Below are 17,782 nucleotides of genomic sequence, written 5' to 3'. Positions count from 1 at the left end.
TTAATAGGTGTAATTTGAGCGTATCAGTTTGCTAAAGGCCAAACTAAAGGCTGAAATGTCCCTATCCATTATCACATGATTCTCACATGCTCCCAATATATATACAACATGTTACAATGCTTAACCTAACAGTTGCAAATCTAAAACACATATTTTCTCAAGTGCTAGCCGTCACTGCTTTCAAGGCGTTTTCAAGAACATAGCTGCTACAAACTCAAGGACCAAATCCCTACAACTAAAGATGTCTTAAGTCTTTAGGTTTGTTGAGTCTTTGTCATTTCGTTGAGTCTTTGTCATTTAGTCCTTTACTTGTAATCCTACTCTACTTTCAAGAAGTGTTATTGTAAGATAGATCTCAACTTTCGTTGTTTTGATTTTCTTGTCTAGATCTAGTCAAGATCTGTAGCTTTACAATAGAGTTATTGTAAGGAACTTACAATAGAGTTATTGTAAGGGATGAAGAATTAAGAGTTTAATTCCTAGGTTGCAAGAGTTGTAATATGAAGTTGTTCTGTTTAGTGAAGTTGAGATCCTACTCCGGTGGGTCGTGGTTTTTAATTCCTTGAGCAAGAAATTTTTCACGTAAACATCTTGTGTCATTTACTTTTTGTCTTTTATCTAAGGGAACAGATAAAAAACTTGACTCTCTGTACTGTTTGGTGGACTCATAGTTTCTATCAGTCAGCCTGACATCAATTTCAGTTAGTGAAGGATAAATGGAATAAATGCATTATTCTTCATCAAATATATGTATTCAAGCGTTGAATATTGGAAGAGCTTGACATATTTTTTAAAAAAGTTATTTCTATATGTCAGTTTTTGTTATCTTAGTCCAAAACCGATCTTCAAAGCCATAATAACATTTACATAATTGAGTAAATAGCACAAGTAACGAAAATTTTCAAACTATTCCATGCGTAGAATAAGTGGTAGCGGGACGGGTTTATGCAAGTTCAAAAACATAAATTTTGCAATACAAAGCGGGGCAGTGCGAGTTGAAGTCTTTGCAAGAAGTGGAAATAACACTATCCCTCAACGATCGAGGGATTTAGCTGGAAAATAAGTGAAATCCCTACCTGAGCTACAGCTGCTTATAAGAACAAATAAAGCCAAAGTATTGATCAGCTCTGGTTTGCCTGCATTTCGATACAACATCTACAGTTTATTCCTTCAGCTCCGCTCCTTCGAATCGCGTAATTCTGGAGTTAAGTGTTTGCTCCTTCAGCTCTCCTTTCAAGCTTTGACGATTCTTCATTCAAGCGTAGCTCTCCTTTCAAGCTTTGACGATTCTTCATTCAAGCGTCCAAGAAAGCGGCTCACATACTAATTATAACTAACATTACAGGTAGTTTAAGCTGAAGGAGAAGGGAAACAACAATGGGATGGAAGAAAATGCAGTAATTTCAGTTTCAAAAAGCGTACACAGACACAAGAAACAAAACAGATATCATTCATAAGCTGATTAGTGCCTGTTATTTATAGGTAGCGCTACAAGTGGAGACAAAAAGCTCTTACCGTATCACCATTCTGTAACTAACACCATTCTGTAACTAACATGAACGATGAAACTATTTTCTGCGGCTAAACTATTGATACCAGAACTTGTTACACTTGAACATATGATAGACCTAGATAGCTACTGCAGGTATCAAAAACTGGACCAACTCCAACGTTCACGTGATAGCAAAACCAGACAGTACCCCCACATGTATGCCACTTTGTTTATCATGAAGTCCGAGCAAATACCTCCTTCCATCCGTGAAGAGCTTTTGAAGATATCGAGCTGGTTTCAGATACCCTGGGAAACCCACTGGCGTCTTCTATAACATGATCCATTGAGGTAAAATCCTAATGTTCAGCAGTAGTCAGAATCATTTATAGCACCGGTCTCGCAAGGAAGACAACTTTAACCAGGAAGGGATTAGACAAATCATAAACTACCACTTCATCGCTATATCGAACAAGATTAGTGCCTGAAACACTTTATTCACTACCTAATAAGAAACTTAAGGAGAATGTGCTTAGAAATGCCTACTCCTTTTGAAACCACAACCATTTGATTGTTGATGTTGGATGTTCTGCGAAGGGAAGCAACTAAGGTCAGATTCCAACACTCCAGCATCAAATGGATTCTGGAAAGTTTTCGTTGGCCAGTATAGTCCAGAAGCTGTTGGCGGCGAAGGAATTTGTGGCACTGCCCAACATGTATCTGGCACCTCAGTACTAAAGCACTCATCACCTTCAACTTCTGCGTCAGCATCTCTCAAGATTGGAGAGTTATCTGATTCTCCAAGCTTTCCATTGTCAGCCTGATAATTTCAACGAAGGAAAAACTAAAATTAGGTACCACAGAGAATTCCATCTAATCCGGTAAAACTATATTGATAGCCATTTGAAAAGACTATCTGACTCATACAAGCATAAAATCCAATCCACAATACAGGCAGTCATCAAAGTGATAAGTTTTCTGCCAAGAAATCACAGATAGGTGAAATAACAAATATGATACATGATAATGTTTTCATCTCCCTCAATTTCACCAGTCTTATCCTTGCCAAGTGATGGTAAGATGAAACTCATATTTCACTTTAAATAAGCTACATCTGCCAATATGATACCACAAATGTAAATACAGATATATTTCCTCATTCTTTATTCTTCGACGGCTACGCATTTCCCCAACAGCTGTAACCAGAAATCTGTAACTCCTCATCTCGACACTTCTCAAGAGTCAAAACTCCGACCGCCTGAGAGTTTGGCAAAGTGACACAGTTATCCACCAATACAACACTAGCAACCACAAATTCTATGATCTTGGTGATTGCCGAATTTGGCCTAAGGCCGGCAAGTTTGTACCTAAACCTGTCTTTCCCACTCCAAGATTTTATATGGGGGGCACACCTTCTGCATAATGTTTAGCTCTATCCGATATAGTTGGTATAACAAATAGAATGTGTGACCAGACACTGGCCATCAGATACTTCCCTGTCTCCATATGAAAAAGAACTCCTCACAGTTAGCACGAGACTTGTATGTGCAGCCGTTGGAATACGCCACACTTGGATGATGATAGACACAATAAGATCATCATGTATAAGAAAAGCAAATATAAAAAGAACTGGCGACCGTACTTACCGAAAAAATGAAGAGGAAGGATGAGACGTCAATCATATACCTTAGATGACCCGTAATCCATGTATCCGTAATTATGATTGAAATCACCCATTCCAAGAAGTTCATCAAACTGCCATTGTGGAATGATTCCAGCTGCAGAACCTCCAACCAATGGAAGTCTACCAGGTGCAAGATCCCCAGTCCCACTAGTCTGGACAGGTAATACGCCGTCACACTGAGCATGTGATGACACAGGAGTAGTACTCTTAGGAATTGGAGGAGATTCTTGCTCCACAACCTTCTGAATAGAATGTGACTTCCCTGAGGATGCTAATGTAGCAGGATCGATAGGTTCAAGTCCCACTTTGACTCCAGTCAGCAAGAATCTCTGGTGAGCTGAGACATAAGCATTGGCGGTGTGAATAGCGATGTCACATTTTCGGCAGAGCAAAGCCCGATCCTCAAGGCAAAAGAAATAGCCAACAGTTTCCTGTACAAAATAGCATCTCGTTACTATCAGATAGGGTAAAAAGCTAGGAAATACGCATGAAGCATGGACAAATAATTCTTTTTCCTTTTGATAGATTTGATAAAACACAACTGCATTGGCGCCACAAGGTATTAGCAAAACATAACCAGTGAAATAAAGAATCTGGAAAACATAGAGCATAGCATTTGCTTGACGAGAGACTACTACTTTGGCTCCATAAAAGAAAGGTAAGTAAGAAGCACAGGTGAAATCATGTCTCCCAAAAACAAGTGCTATTGCTATAGCAGAAGTTGAGCAGTCTTTGGCAGCACTTCAGTTTGCGAAGGACATAATCGAGTCGCTAACGAATGTTAAAGGATGAGAATATAGTTCTATTGCTATAGCAGAAGTTGAGCAGTCTTTGGCAGCACTTCAGTTTGCGAAGGACATAATCAAGTCGCTAATGAATGTTAAAGGATGAGAATAGTTATATAAGAATGGATACACATTCGCATAGCGGCATGTAGTCGGATATGATCCTAAAACATTCAGCATCTATATTTTTTTTCTTTTAATTTTGGAGTTGAGTCACTCTGGGGAACAAGGTTAAGGAGCGTTTTGATATGCAAAATTCAATCATATGTTACCAAGAACCAAAATTTTCACAGTTATAATTTTGAGACAAGGTATGGTATATTCATCTTTAGCTTTCTCTTCCTGTCCAGAGTAAGTTGCCCCTTCCCTCCTCTCCCTTTCTTTTCCATTCCTACTTTTCCTCCTCCTCCTTTTCCATTACAACCTTTCCTTCTCTATCATTCATACGGCAAGCATAGGTTAATATAATTATAAGAAGAAGAACTAACCTAAATAGCCGTCCACACAACTGCTCAAACTAAAATTAGCCGAAGGCTTTATCCATGAAAAATATGTATATAACCTTGTATAATCAGTGTATAATTATGTATACTAGATAAGAAAAGTAAACTACGAATCCGAAAAATAGACCCTCACTAGCTTTTGTACTCTCTATCCTGCTAAATGATACACCACTTTCTTCTTATTATTATATTTTTCCTCCTCTTTTCACTTTCTCCACATATATATCCTACTGGCTCTCAGAGAAATTTTCAAAGGAAAAAAAAAGGCTACGATAATCCCATTGACCTTGGCTGATAACTATTCTTGCTCTGTTTGAAGGAAAGTAACCAACACAACATGGCGATGCTCTACAGCTGGTCCCTAAAGTAAGGGATCCATTATTAAGAATAGACACCTTCTACCTTCCTTTGTCACTCGAAACGAAAGGAATTACGCGGCATCAGGGCGGAACACACTAAAGTAACACATTGAACTTGACATGGCTGCAAGATTAGTCAAGGAGAGAAGGGGAAATATGACAGTTTCATGGCTGAGCAATCAGCAGGCTAGCAATAGGTGTAAAGAACTTGGACAATGGAGTATCATTTTTTCGAAAGTCTAATACTAAGGTGAGAAAAGAAATGCACATTCAAGTTGTACCTGCATTCAAACCTGTTGAATAAGTGCTTCAAAATTGACTTGAGTAGTCTATTTTTTACTGTTCTTGACTTGGTCCTTAAGTTTCTGATTTCAGTTGAAAGAACAACCAATTTAGTACCGATTGTTTCTGCATATTTGCCTGTGTTTCAGTTGACGGTTATAGGCTATTAGAACATTTTCTGCCCAACAAGTGTTTGATTTATCTCTCTTTCAACTTTTATTTTCCGATAAGGGAGTAATTTGATATATTTCCTATTTCATCTTGTTTGTTGTTTCCTTCATTCTTTTGCAGTATTGGACTGTTCTTTAAGTATCTTTGAGGTCTTTTCTCCAATAAAGCTGTGTAATCTGAAATCAATGTCGACTATCTTGGAATCAGTGATTGACTATCTTGGGACGTATCATCCTCCTTTTATTTCAATCTATATGACATTATTTCTATTTTAAGACGTCCAGATATGTTTCACACTATACATTTTCTAACCAACTTTCACAACATTCAAGAATTCAAGTTCAAATTTTGATCTATAGTCTTTATTATCAAACTGACTCTTCAGCCATAACATTTGTAGAAATATAAATCAAATTAATATCTTAAACTTTATGCTAAGTCTAGCACCTTTATATAAAATATATATATGATATGTTGGGAGTGCACTGTCTTTAGTGATATTCTGATAGATATATAGAAACATCTGAGCAGAAAGATCTCAGAAATTACCACCCGGGAGTGATGTAAGCACTAGGTCCTATCGACTGCAGGGGTTGCAGAGGGCGGCAGCCTAAATATACATGATTTTCCTTCATAATTATATATCCTTGTAAATACATCTTTCATTAGATAATAAAAATGGTGACGATCGTGGTTTTCTTCAAGTTTCCACATTAAAATTGTTTGTTCTTCTTTTTCGTTATTATTGATCGAATTCTTGTTGTCTTCATAACACCTGTTATGTTACACTATTCTTAGTTCTTCCAAACTAGACTGGCAAACAAATGAAGTGTATTAGTACTATATCTACTACGACCTCAACCAACCTTTCCACAGCAAATGCCAACCAAATTTGAATTTATTTTCCAATCATATGGAGTAACTAAATGGGTAAAATGAAAAACATTATTATTCAGCATTAAAGAAAAGAAAAGGAAAGAAAGCAGTGCTGCAGCAGCCACAATTTAAGTCAAATATAAATAGCATCAACCAACGGGAGAAATGGTTTTGTAGCCCTTTACAAACTTCTTTTTTTAAGTTTTACCACCTTTAAAGATATTTTCTTGGAAAAAAAAAAACAGATAAAAGATCTGAAAAGGTCATTTTCTTAAATTGCAAGAGAGCAAGAAATTTCATTTCCTCTTCACCTCTTCAAAGATCATGTCGTTTCCTTTGATTAAAAAATGCAAGTAGACATATATTCAGTTCATCGAACAAAGGACACTACACAGTACGCTATACTAACAGAATAATTCAATATAGAATAAAACTACAATTAGAGTAGAAAAGAAGTTTACTTGGCAAATGTCACACTTGGGCATGGGTGCAGATGAAGCAGAAAGAGGCACTCTCTGGTGTTTACTAGCAAGCTTATTTGCAGCATGAACTTTATCATCACATGACCAACAAAGTGCTGCTTCATCAGCACAACACAATACTTTTGCCTCTGCTATCTCACACGCGTTACACTGAATTTTCATCCTTAATTTAAAAAACAAAAAAAAAAAAAACAGCAACAACAACAACTTTCCACCTCTAAAAACACAAGCTAAGATCTTTGATTTTTACATGAAAAAAAAGATCTGCAAGCGAAATGGTGCAAAGGGGTTGTGGGAAACTAATAATAAAGAGGGTGTGTGTGAACAAAAAAAAAAAAAGGAAGAAAAACGATGGTACCTGCCACCACCGCCCAAAACATAAGGGGTTAAAGAGAATTGTTACAGAGGTATAGACTGATGTTTTTAACGGGCTTTATGCTTATGTTTCCAAGATGTTGGATTTTTTTTAGGTTGTTGGCAGAAAGGTTGTTATACACGTGTCAGTTACTGGGGAATTGACACGCTGAGCTGGCACGGACTATAAGGGGATATTTGTCAGTGTTACATACTCAAGTAAACTAACAAGCGTTAGGGTGACTTGTGGGAAATGCTGAAGGTTATCTTCGTGGTGAAGGATCCTAAGGATATCCATTTGAAGATAAACAACAACAAGAAAAGAAAAAAAAAAAGAAAAAATGAGATCATGGTAAGCTCAAACGCACATGGAGTCGTTTACATGTAAAGTGCCACATGAGGATTATGGCAGGAAAATAAGCAAACCATCTAACACAACAGCACTTCTTGTCAGTTGTCATTGAGGAGACTGCATGTTGCCTAATGGCCTGTGTTGGAAATCTTATGAAAAAATACTTCATCACGAACATTTGTATGAACTTCTCTTCATCACGAAAATTTGTAGGAACTTCTTCTAAGCTTGAGGAAAATACTTGATCACGAACACTTGTAGAGAATTCTTCGTAGCTTGAGGCATGCCAATAGCACTGTCCTTAAGGATATTTCACCCGATATGGGTGTATCCCCTAGGATTCAACAAGCTATTCTAGTACAAAACTAGAAGCCAGAATCTAACAAAGATTTCTCAAAGCAGAAAACCCAGCACAAAAATATAAGAGCAAGTATATATATTTGTATATGTGTTTTCTCCTCATATTCTTATCTCACCAAAGAAATAGACTATGTATATATAGTAGAATTAGTGTAATCAACCGAATGGGGTTTCAGCCTCTTGCAATGGTTAAGAAATATTTGTTGTTGTGGTAATAAAAGAAATTAATAGGTTAATAAAGAGCAAAATGGTTAATGACCATAAAGATGTCAAAGAATAAAGGTAATTGTCGTTTATGGTATTAAAGGCTATAATGAGAGAAATGATGTCACTTAATGTTATTCAATTCACATAATCAAAACATTGAAATAATACTAATATAACCTTTGTATTAAATTCAATTCACCATTGGTGTTTTAATTATTTTGAGATACTAAGAAAATTAATACTTTTCTAACAGCCTGTTGATGCTCGGCTGAGCCAGCTTGTCAATAGTATGCTGACGAAGCGACTAGGCGTGTTCGGGCTATGAGCGAGTCTTTTTGAGTCGGGCAGCCCATAGTATTGTCTACGGTGTGAGATGGCATTTTTTTGCGCGGTTTGTCATTCTTTTGGGGTGGTCTTTAATTTTTGGTTCTCAGATTGGTGGTCTTTAATTTTTGTCTCCGCCTAATACCCTGAGGTTCTGGGTTTGAATCTCCGCTCATTAAAAAAAAAAAGAAATTTCACAAAGCAGAGGTTGGAATTCGCAAGGCAGAATTTTTCCTTCAAAACTTTACCTTAAGGTAGAGTTTTGCAAGCAAACTATGCCCGATGGGGCAGAGTTTGTAGGCAACCTCTGCCTAGCTAATTTTTTTGTAATTTTCGCCTGAGCAGGGGTTCGAATCCGGAACCCTGAGATTTTAGGTGTAAGGCAAAAGTTAAATACTTTTATTTTGATGGGCGAAAATTAAAAACCACCCCAAAATAAGGGCATTAATGGGAATTTCCCGTAAAATGGACAAGTAGGGGAAGTTGGCCCAATCAAAATAGGCTGAGGTAATAAATGGGTTGAGCAAATATTGGCTCAAAATTACTTGGGCTGAAATGGTTGGGTTGAAATGAGCTAAAAATGTGTTGGGTCATGCCCGCCCAACTGGATCCAATTTTTCTAAAGGGTCTATTTTCTAGAAAAACATTTTTCGTGAAAAATATTTGCTAAATATTTTTCGCGGATTTTTTGGGGAAAATATTTTCCGTGAAAAATATTTTATATTTTCGAGAAAAATATTTTTTGTGAAAAATATTTTCCTTCATATCAGACACACCACAAACTTCTAAGATACATAATATAAGAGAAGTGAATACATAGAAAAAATAAAGTAAATCCCAAGCAATAAACTCAAATTTAAGTAAATCTTAAAAATGGGCGAAAGTTGGGACAGTATTGGGCTAAGTTGAAGATCACTTTAAAACATTTTTTGCGCGGATTGCCCTTCTTTTGGGGTGGTCTTTAAATTTTGCCTCTCATATTTGTGATTTTTAAATTCCCCCCCCCCCCCCCCCTCCAACCCCCATATTGCTGGTCTTTAATTTTTGCCTTCGCGTTACAACCTTGAGCTTCGCGCAGAAATCATGAGGTTCTGGGTTCGAACCCCCGCTCAAGCATAAAATAAAAATAAAATATCGCAAGGCAAGGTTTGGGTCGAGTGTATGCCAGACCCAGCATACACTTGTTAAGGAATAACCAAAGTTATACCGGACCCAGCATACTCATATCTTATGGGCAGACTTGGCATAAGTATGTCGGGTCCGGCATAACTTTGGTTATTCCTTAACAAGTGTATGCCGGGTGTTGACACCCAATTTTTGCCCCTCCTTTATTCCAATTTATTTCCTTGGGCTTCTGAATTTATTAACAATCTAAATATTTTTATTTTTTACTACTATTAATATCGGTACTTTCATTTTCACTATTCTACTATCAACATTACTAGTATTACTTTATCACAAATTCTAAAAGGGTTCGTCATCGTTTCATTTTAGGATTTGTATTCGTTAAATTAATTATACTTTATTAATTCCTCTACCTTTACATATTAATTATTAATTATCTTCACATGTATATATTGTACTAGTTAGAAGCCCAAAAAATAATTTAAATAAAGAAGAAGAACCCATATTTTCGGACCAACATTTGAGTCCAACTCAACTTTCGGCCCACACCCGCCATTTATTCGACCAGACCATCCCATACCCACTCCTTCACCCGACCAACCCAATTTCCGCAGCCCATTATTTCTACTTACCCGACCCGATCAGCCCAATCTCCTCTCCTAAAACCTAATGAACAAAAGATTCAGCAGCCGCACATCGTTCCTTCTTCATCTCTCTCCTCCCTGCTCCTCTCTCCTCTATTTCCAGTGAAATCCAGTACCTCTTTCACCATTACCAGTTTTGCCTACCCCATTTCCACACAAGAAAACATCCATATGTTGCTTTACCCGATTTTTCTGTCGTCGACAGAGAAAGAGATTTTTCTTTAGCTCCAAAACACACGAAATCCTCAAAGACCAGAGGAATTCGGTCCACTTCGGGCAAAGATCCGAAGCAAACCACGTGACTAAAGCCCCAACGTTCAGATTAGCAGAGCTTTGACTCGATTCCAAATTTCAGTCAAAATCTCGACCCGTGACCTCTTTTGGGATTCTTTTTTCTAATTTGAATCTTAAATGTCCGAAACCCTAGTCTACATTTCATATAAATACACCCCTTACGAAACATTTTTAAAAAGAACCGACTTTACCACATTCAATTTTTCGATATTTCCGACTATTACTCAAAATCTTGGATTTGTTGAATTTGAGTTTCTTTTTCGGGTCTAAAAAAAAACAGTAGCCATATATTATTGAAAATCATCATATTTCTTGAGCAGTAGTTTCGGGTTATTTTTGGGGAGAACTGACATTGGAATTTTTTTGAGATAAATAAAATTTCTTTTCAAACAAAAGCATACTGTTTTCTTTTTGCTGATATCGAGGTTTCGATTCGAAATAAATTTTTTTCGAGTTCGGGTTTGTTGTGTTCGAGCATCGATCCGAGACCCGATGCCCCATTCACTGCACCCGCGAAAGGTAAACACAATCCCCTTATTCGTTCTGTCTTTCGTTGAGATTGTGGCGAAATGAAATATATGAAAATGATAGTGAAACATGGCTACTGCTTTCGTTTGGTTAATCTGGAATATTGTTCCTCGTTGTGTTTGAATCATGTTGTTGAAATGTTATGAAGAAGCCCTGCTTATGTGATTTGTATTCCGGATGCTTGCTACAATCATATTCATCAGTTTAAACTTAAGGTCATCTTTTCGGGCTGTATATCGTTAAAGTATGAGTGTTCGATAAATGTTTGTGAGTGTTCATATGCTTCGTGTCGTCTAATACTTTATTCCCTTTTATATTTTCTGCATTTATTTATTTTCCTCTATGTGCTCTTGGGCTCTTTTTGCTTAACTTTGTTTTATCATGACCATTTTGTTAGTAGGTTAGTTCAGTCACTTGCGTATTATTTAGGCTTTTATTTAGTTTAGTGATCATGCTTAGTAGGGTTTAATCTCATTATTCGTTTAGTATAGTATTTACGTCCTGACTAGCACAGCTATTATGTTCAGTTAAATTTCGGTTTGTTTATCTCCTCTATGTAGCTGCCTCTGCAGTGTTCGAGCCATAGAACGGCCTACAGAATTTGTTTGTCCCCTCTATGTGGCTAACGGTATCTATTAACACATCTTGCCTTGCCCGTGACTGTTTGAAAATGACCAATATCCCTGCCTTTTTTCTTTCTGTGCTCACATGGGTGTTTTAGTCGCCTAAGTATGATTCCCTTCCTTTTCCCATAGTTCTAGTTGAAGAATTAGTGTCAAACTTCTTAGTAGAGGTTAATGAGGGATAGAGTCAGAATGTTTCTTTTCTCGTTTAGTTGAAGTACATGTATGTAACTTAAGTCGTTTAAACAATTGTTGCCCAGTTTTCTGTTTTCTCTTCTTGAATTTTGCTAAATACAATTTCTTAAATCAGAAACTCATCCGTGTCTCATTTACATGCTTTAACCTTAATAGTACATTCTTTGAGTTGGAATATCAAATATGATGTAGACTTAGTTTTTTATTTAGTCCAGTTTATTTTTTCTTTGTCGTGATCACTGTCACATTTCTTTTACAGTTGGTTTAGTCTTTGTTTTTTTTTTTGTACTAAGTTATGGTTCTTGAATCTTTCGGCTCCTGTGATGTTTTCTGCCAATCGAATTCGGCCTATTTGTTGGTGAAATGAACTAATTTCGAGTTTTGAGGGATTCTGGGCTAATAAGAGCAGTAGCGCAGAAGTCAGTCCTTTGCTTCTTCTTTTTTTATGATCTGGGCCTGGACCGAAAGTGGCATTCAAATAACTATACTTAAGATCATCTTTTCTTGTTATGTACACAGCTTGCATCTATGCATATTATAGAGTTATGTTTACATTGAGTAATCAGTTTCTGTTCTTTCTTCCTTACTAGTGATTAACCACCGCATCTATTTACGTAATATCACTTGTTCGGCTTGAGAATTGAAACTGTTCTGTTGTGTTGGTTGTCGATTATAAAAATCTTGTATGTTATAGAATCATGTCACCACTCTAATATTTTTTTTTTCTCTTTTTCTTTTGCATGACACACCGGAGTCGAAGGGTCTTACTTTAAGACTCGACGTCACCTCGCGAAGGCTTGAAATACGCGTCCACATCCTCCTTTATATGTTTCGCTCTCCTTCGAAACTCGTCCGAACAATAGCATAAAAGAGAGCAGCAAACAGTTGCTGCATTACTTTATTTTTGCCGATTAATTAAGTGCCTTGTATGTGTTATTTATTTGGTATCTTACTTGATGCTCCTGAACATTGTGTTTAGTCAAAAACTAGTTTGTTTGATCACATAGGTGTTTACCTCTAATTAATGATTTAAAACCAATGACTAAAACCCATAGGATGATTTACTAACCAAATATTTTTAACTCTAAAATGACTCATGGTTGAGTCCAAATCGGTTCCAGAAACATCAAAATATGTATTTTACAAGTTTTTACAAGATCTATATGTCCAACTTTAAGCTTTTGTTTCACTTATACTACTATATTGCACAAGTATTCTTATATATGGTATTTACCCACTTATTAGATTGTGAAATATAAATTATTTTACGATGACTCTTTTCTTAAAATACTTTCAATATATTCTCTTCAGTTACGCTTATGCTCAAAATAACATATTTCTTAATAAATCAGTTAACACTTAGTTATTAAGTTGTTTCGAATATTTACAAAACATCGTATAATCCCGCACTTTTTAGTTTACTTATAACTAAAGTCTTTTATGTAAAAGAATATTATCTTTTCTAAAAGCCTTATTTTAAAATAGCATATTTATATTTCCACTATAGCTTTGGCAACACGTACAAGATATTTTCTTACATATTATAAAATATTACATCTACATTCTTAGCCTAATTAAATTTGAGTTCGGTCGGTTAACCATTATTAATGGAATTTAGAGGATGCCTAATACCTTCCCTCTAGATTAGTTGAACCCGTACCTAGAGCCTTAAGTTTCGTAGACCTTAAACGGAGTTAACTTTAAAAATAACTTTAATGAGCTTTAGGTGTCCTAATTCACCGTAAATAATTAGGTGGCGACTCTCTAACTTTAAATAACCCCGGAATCACCGGAATGTTGTAAACTATTTTGACCCCGGTTAAAATAGGGTATAACACCGGGTCCGGCATACTTATGGGCAGAATTTTAGTTAAGCCTTAATTAAAAGTCTTTTCCTAGTTATGCCTTATGGGGCAGGCTTTTAGTTTAAGTTCGTGGTAGGCGTAGGAGCTGGGCGGAGCGGTAGCGAAGCTCAAGTGGTAATGCAAGTGCGCGGTGAGCGTAGTAGCCCTCTCGGGCATGCTCTTTGTACAAGCAAGCAAAGAGCTAGTGAGGGCCGGAATGGAATACCGCATGTAGTGTTGAATCCAATCTGAAGCTCAATTTCATCTTGTCTAAGATGCTCCATTGTGTCAGCGACTCGGGGCTAAAAGCCCTAACGAAGAAAAAGAATTGTCCTAAGATTGCCTACTTAATCCAATACTTTCTTCTTCCCCAAAAACAGGAAGGTTTTGTCCGGATTTCTTACTATCTTCGGTACTGGCATAACTAAAAGTATGCCCCATAAGGCATAACTTTTCCTTAAGACATAGACTTTGCCTTATAAGACAAACTTTTAGTTATGCCTTAAGGAAAAGTTCCGCCTTATGGGGCATACTTTTAGTTATGCCTTATGGGGCAGACTTTTAGTTAAGGCATAACTAAAAGTATACCCCTAAGGCGGAACTTTTCCTTAAGACATAAACTTTGCCTTATAAGGCGGAACTTATAGTTATGTCGGGTCCGGCATAACTTTAGTTATTTCTTAAGAAAAAGTTCCGCCTTATGAGGCATACTTATGGGGCACACTTTTAGTTAAGGCATAACAAAAAGTTTACCTTGAAAAGTAAAATATATATATATATATATATATATATATATATGTCTCAAGGCAAAGTCTGCCCCCATCGGCAGACTTTTGGTTAACATAACTAAAATTCTGCCGGTGGGGGCATAGCGAAATTTAAACTTTGCCTAGCGAATTTTTTTAAAATTTTTGACTGAGTGGGAATTCGAACCTAGAACTCATGGGTTCTAGCTGAAGGGCAAAATTTAAAGATTACAAATATGAGGGGCAAAATTAAAAGACCACTCCAAAAGAAGGGCAATTCTGCGAATTGCCCACTTTAAAATGGGTTATATTGGGTTGGGCTAAAATTAGCCCAATATGAAATTATTTTAAGCCCAACCCATAAAATTTTGAGCGGGCATCATCTTTTGGGCCGGTTGTTCGGACCCATACTATTGTCTTTTGGGCTTATCAGTAAATCATTTAGATGCAACACTATTTGATAAGGGCAAAAAACATATATGTACATGATAAGAGGGTATATTTACAGAACATGACGATATTTTTTAGTTTACAAAATATATCAATAGACTTGTTACAAAATCTATACGAATTATGTAAATTTAAAAAGAAGCAAATAAAACACATTAAATAAGGTAAGGAAATCATTTTAGTTATTTTATCCATTTTTCTCTCTCCATTCAAAATTTAGAGATATAGTTCCCTGATTTTCTCCAACTTTTGCTTCCTTATTTCATCCACTTTTCTCTCCCCATTCAAGATTAAGAGATATTGTTACCTAATTTTCTCCAATTTTTACTCAAAAAGTCCATTATAATCGGTAATTTTTATGTAAATATTTCATATACCAAAAAACATATATGTATAATTTTCATATTCAATATGTATAACTGTATAGATTCTTATAATTTTTATATATGAAATATGTATAAAAATTGTATGTGTATTTTGATTATTATAAAATACATATAAATAGTATAAAATCTAATCAAAGTATGTATAAATTTTAATAAACTTGTAATTGATACAAACCAGATTCCATACAAAGTTCATACACCAGAAAATAAATATATATTAATTTTTGTATGTAATATGTATAAATGTATAAATTCGTTATAATTTCTACGTATGAAATATGTATAAAAGTTGTATGTATATTGTGGAGAAAATACTCAAAATACCCCCCAACGTTTGACAAAAATCTCAACTACACACCTAACCTTTGCGGGGGTCCTATTACCCCCCCGGACAAATTTTTTCAGTAGCAAAATGACCCTTTTTTGCTGATGTGGCAGAGAGCGTGAACGCACCGCTCAGTGGCGCGTTATGGACTTCAAAAATCTGCATCTGACGTGTTTTGGACGCCAACTAAGCTGCCACATATGATGCCACGTAGATAAAATTTGAACTCCTTTCATTTTTAGGCTACTTCATCTTCTTCTTCACCCTATTTAATACTCATCTCCATTTTTTTTTTGTCAAAATAATACCCATTATAAATTCATAAATTAAACTCCGTTGCTACTTGTTGCTTGGTTGGAGATTCTTTGAGTTGATTTGGGGAGAAAATTAAACTCCATTGTGGAGAAAGCTATGAAGAACACTAAGTGAGTTTCTTTAAATTCTTGATTGTTTGATCAAATTAATGGATGAACTTTGTTCTACTTGGTGTTAGGAAGCTTCCTTTCCCATTTGGGTTTGTTTGGATTATAATCACTGTTTTTCCAAATCAAATTAAAAAAAAAAAAAAAGATTTGTTAACTTCACCAACTTTTTCCTGTTTTTGCTCAAATCTGATTTTTTAATTACGTTGTCAGCTTCCTTCATCCTTGAGCCTTTCTCTCTCCAGAGCCGACCTAAACTGTAGTTATTAGTTATTTGGAAATTCTGATCTATCCAACTGTAACTATTTCATCTGTTTCCGAGTTTTAGAATATACTAGTAGAAATAAGAATAGAGAATGGAAATGGAGAAGGGAGGAGTTTTCGTCGTGGGAAACATTGAACGGTGGAGAAGATGTATATAGTTCTAAAGAATCAGATGCTTCCACAGTCATTACTAATTTTAGTATCCGTCCCAAATTGCTGTAGCATTTTAAGCTCCTGAATTTGGAGCTGTTCTAATTGCTTCATTCTATGGGATTTGTCGGAGCTATTTTGAGCAACTGATATAGACTCCTTCGTCTATACTGTTGCACGCTAGCAAGATCACAAGAATTTCCCTTTCCTGGCTATACGAAAGTGTAAATCATAAATCTAATGTGATTTTTTTTTTCAACTCCTAATGAAGAGGATGATGACGTGGCACGTGGGCTAGACGCGTGTAGACAAGCGTCTGTCTTAAATTGGGAGTTGTCATATTTGACTGCCACATCAGCAAAAAAAGGGCATTTTGCTACTGAAAAAAATTTGTCCAGGGGGTAATAGGACCCCCGCAAAGGTTAGGTGTGTAGTTGGAATTTTAGCCAAACGTTGAGGGTATTTTGAGTATTTTCTCTATATTGCGATTATGATAAAAAACATATAAATTATATAAAATCTAATCAAAGTATGTATAGATTATGAGAAAGTATATATGTATAATAAGTTTTCTGATTGATACAAACCAAATTCCATCCACATTTCATACACATCATTTTTCTACATTTTAAAGACTAATTGATATCGAATTTGTTTGCATTTCATACACATTGTGCCGCATATATCTAAAAAATGACATATAGCAGACTCCGTACACATTTCATACATATATTAGTTTTCAACATTTTTTAAAACTACAGCTTATATAATTTATACAGATTTTCAAAACACACAATGATCATATATATCTCAAAACGATACAAATCAATTTTTATATACAATTAATACACAAGTTAGTAATCAAAAATACTTTGTAATATTGGTTTGAAAATTTATACTAAGAGAGAAGATGAATTTTAAGTATGAAAATGGTGTCTATCATAGAGGGAGAAAGATAGAGAGAAATATTTTTAAAAAGAAAAAGAAGTTGAATGGTAAGTATCCTAAAATTAAGTCTACATTTAAAATCAGATTTTCTTCCTTAAAAAAGGCCTAAAATCGTGGGTATCTCATTAAGCTCAAATCTGGTATACTTTGTAATATTGTTAATATGTTTTGTAAATAAGAAAAAGTATTCTTATATTTTGTAATATGATATCTTAAATACGTATTATTAGGTCATTTTCCCATTTGATAATCCTTCAATCCAAAATTTAGTAGCTAGCAATAAATCGGAAGCTGAAAATAATTTTGTTATTACGATTTTGTGATTTTGCATTAGTTTTTTGTTTTGGTAACACATGCTAATGTGAAAGTCGAAGATGGTTTCGTCTAGAGGTTATCGTTGAGGAAAGTGCATATTAATGAATGAAAAAATAAAAATATTTAAAGGGGTAGGTTAGTCGTTAGCCCCTAAAAAGACATTTTTCTTATAAGTAAAGCGATAACTGAATCGTTAAGGATCACTAATTGATAACCCATAACGAATATCTTATTGACTTGATTATCGGTTTAGCATGTTTACAAACCAATAATTACTAAATCTAACCAATAACAT

General features: G+C 35.5%; 1 protein-coding gene across 1 annotated transcript; it reads right to left on the bottom strand.

Moving 5' to 3' along the window:
* Window positions 1–1,431: 1,431 nt before the first annotated feature.
* Window positions 1,432–7,008, bottom strand: LOC132636394 (B-box zinc finger protein 22-like). Its single transcript, XM_060353247.1, has 5 exons — window positions 6,990–7,008; window positions 6,611–6,794; window positions 3,176–3,604; window positions 2,036–2,309; window positions 1,432–1,848 (listed from the first exon to the last, which is right to left on the bottom strand). Exons 2-5 carry the CDS (start codon window positions 6,791–6,793, stop codon window positions 1,790–1,792), a joined length of 945 nt encoding a protein of 314 aa, XP_060209230.1. The 5' UTR covers window position 6,794; window positions 6,990–7,008; the 3' UTR covers window positions 1,432–1,789.
* Between the last annotated feature and the right edge of the window lie 10,774 nt (window positions 7,009–17,782).

Source organism: Lycium barbarum, chromosome 4 (assembly GCF_019175385.1).
Source record: "Lycium barbarum isolate Lr01 chromosome 4, ASM1917538v2, whole genome shotgun sequence".
In the NCBI taxonomy this organism is placed as follows: Eukaryota; Viridiplantae; Streptophyta; class Magnoliopsida; order Solanales; family Solanaceae; genus Lycium; species Lycium barbarum.
Note: the sequence above shows the minus strand (reverse complement) of the source record. Positions and strands in the feature narration are given on the sequence as shown.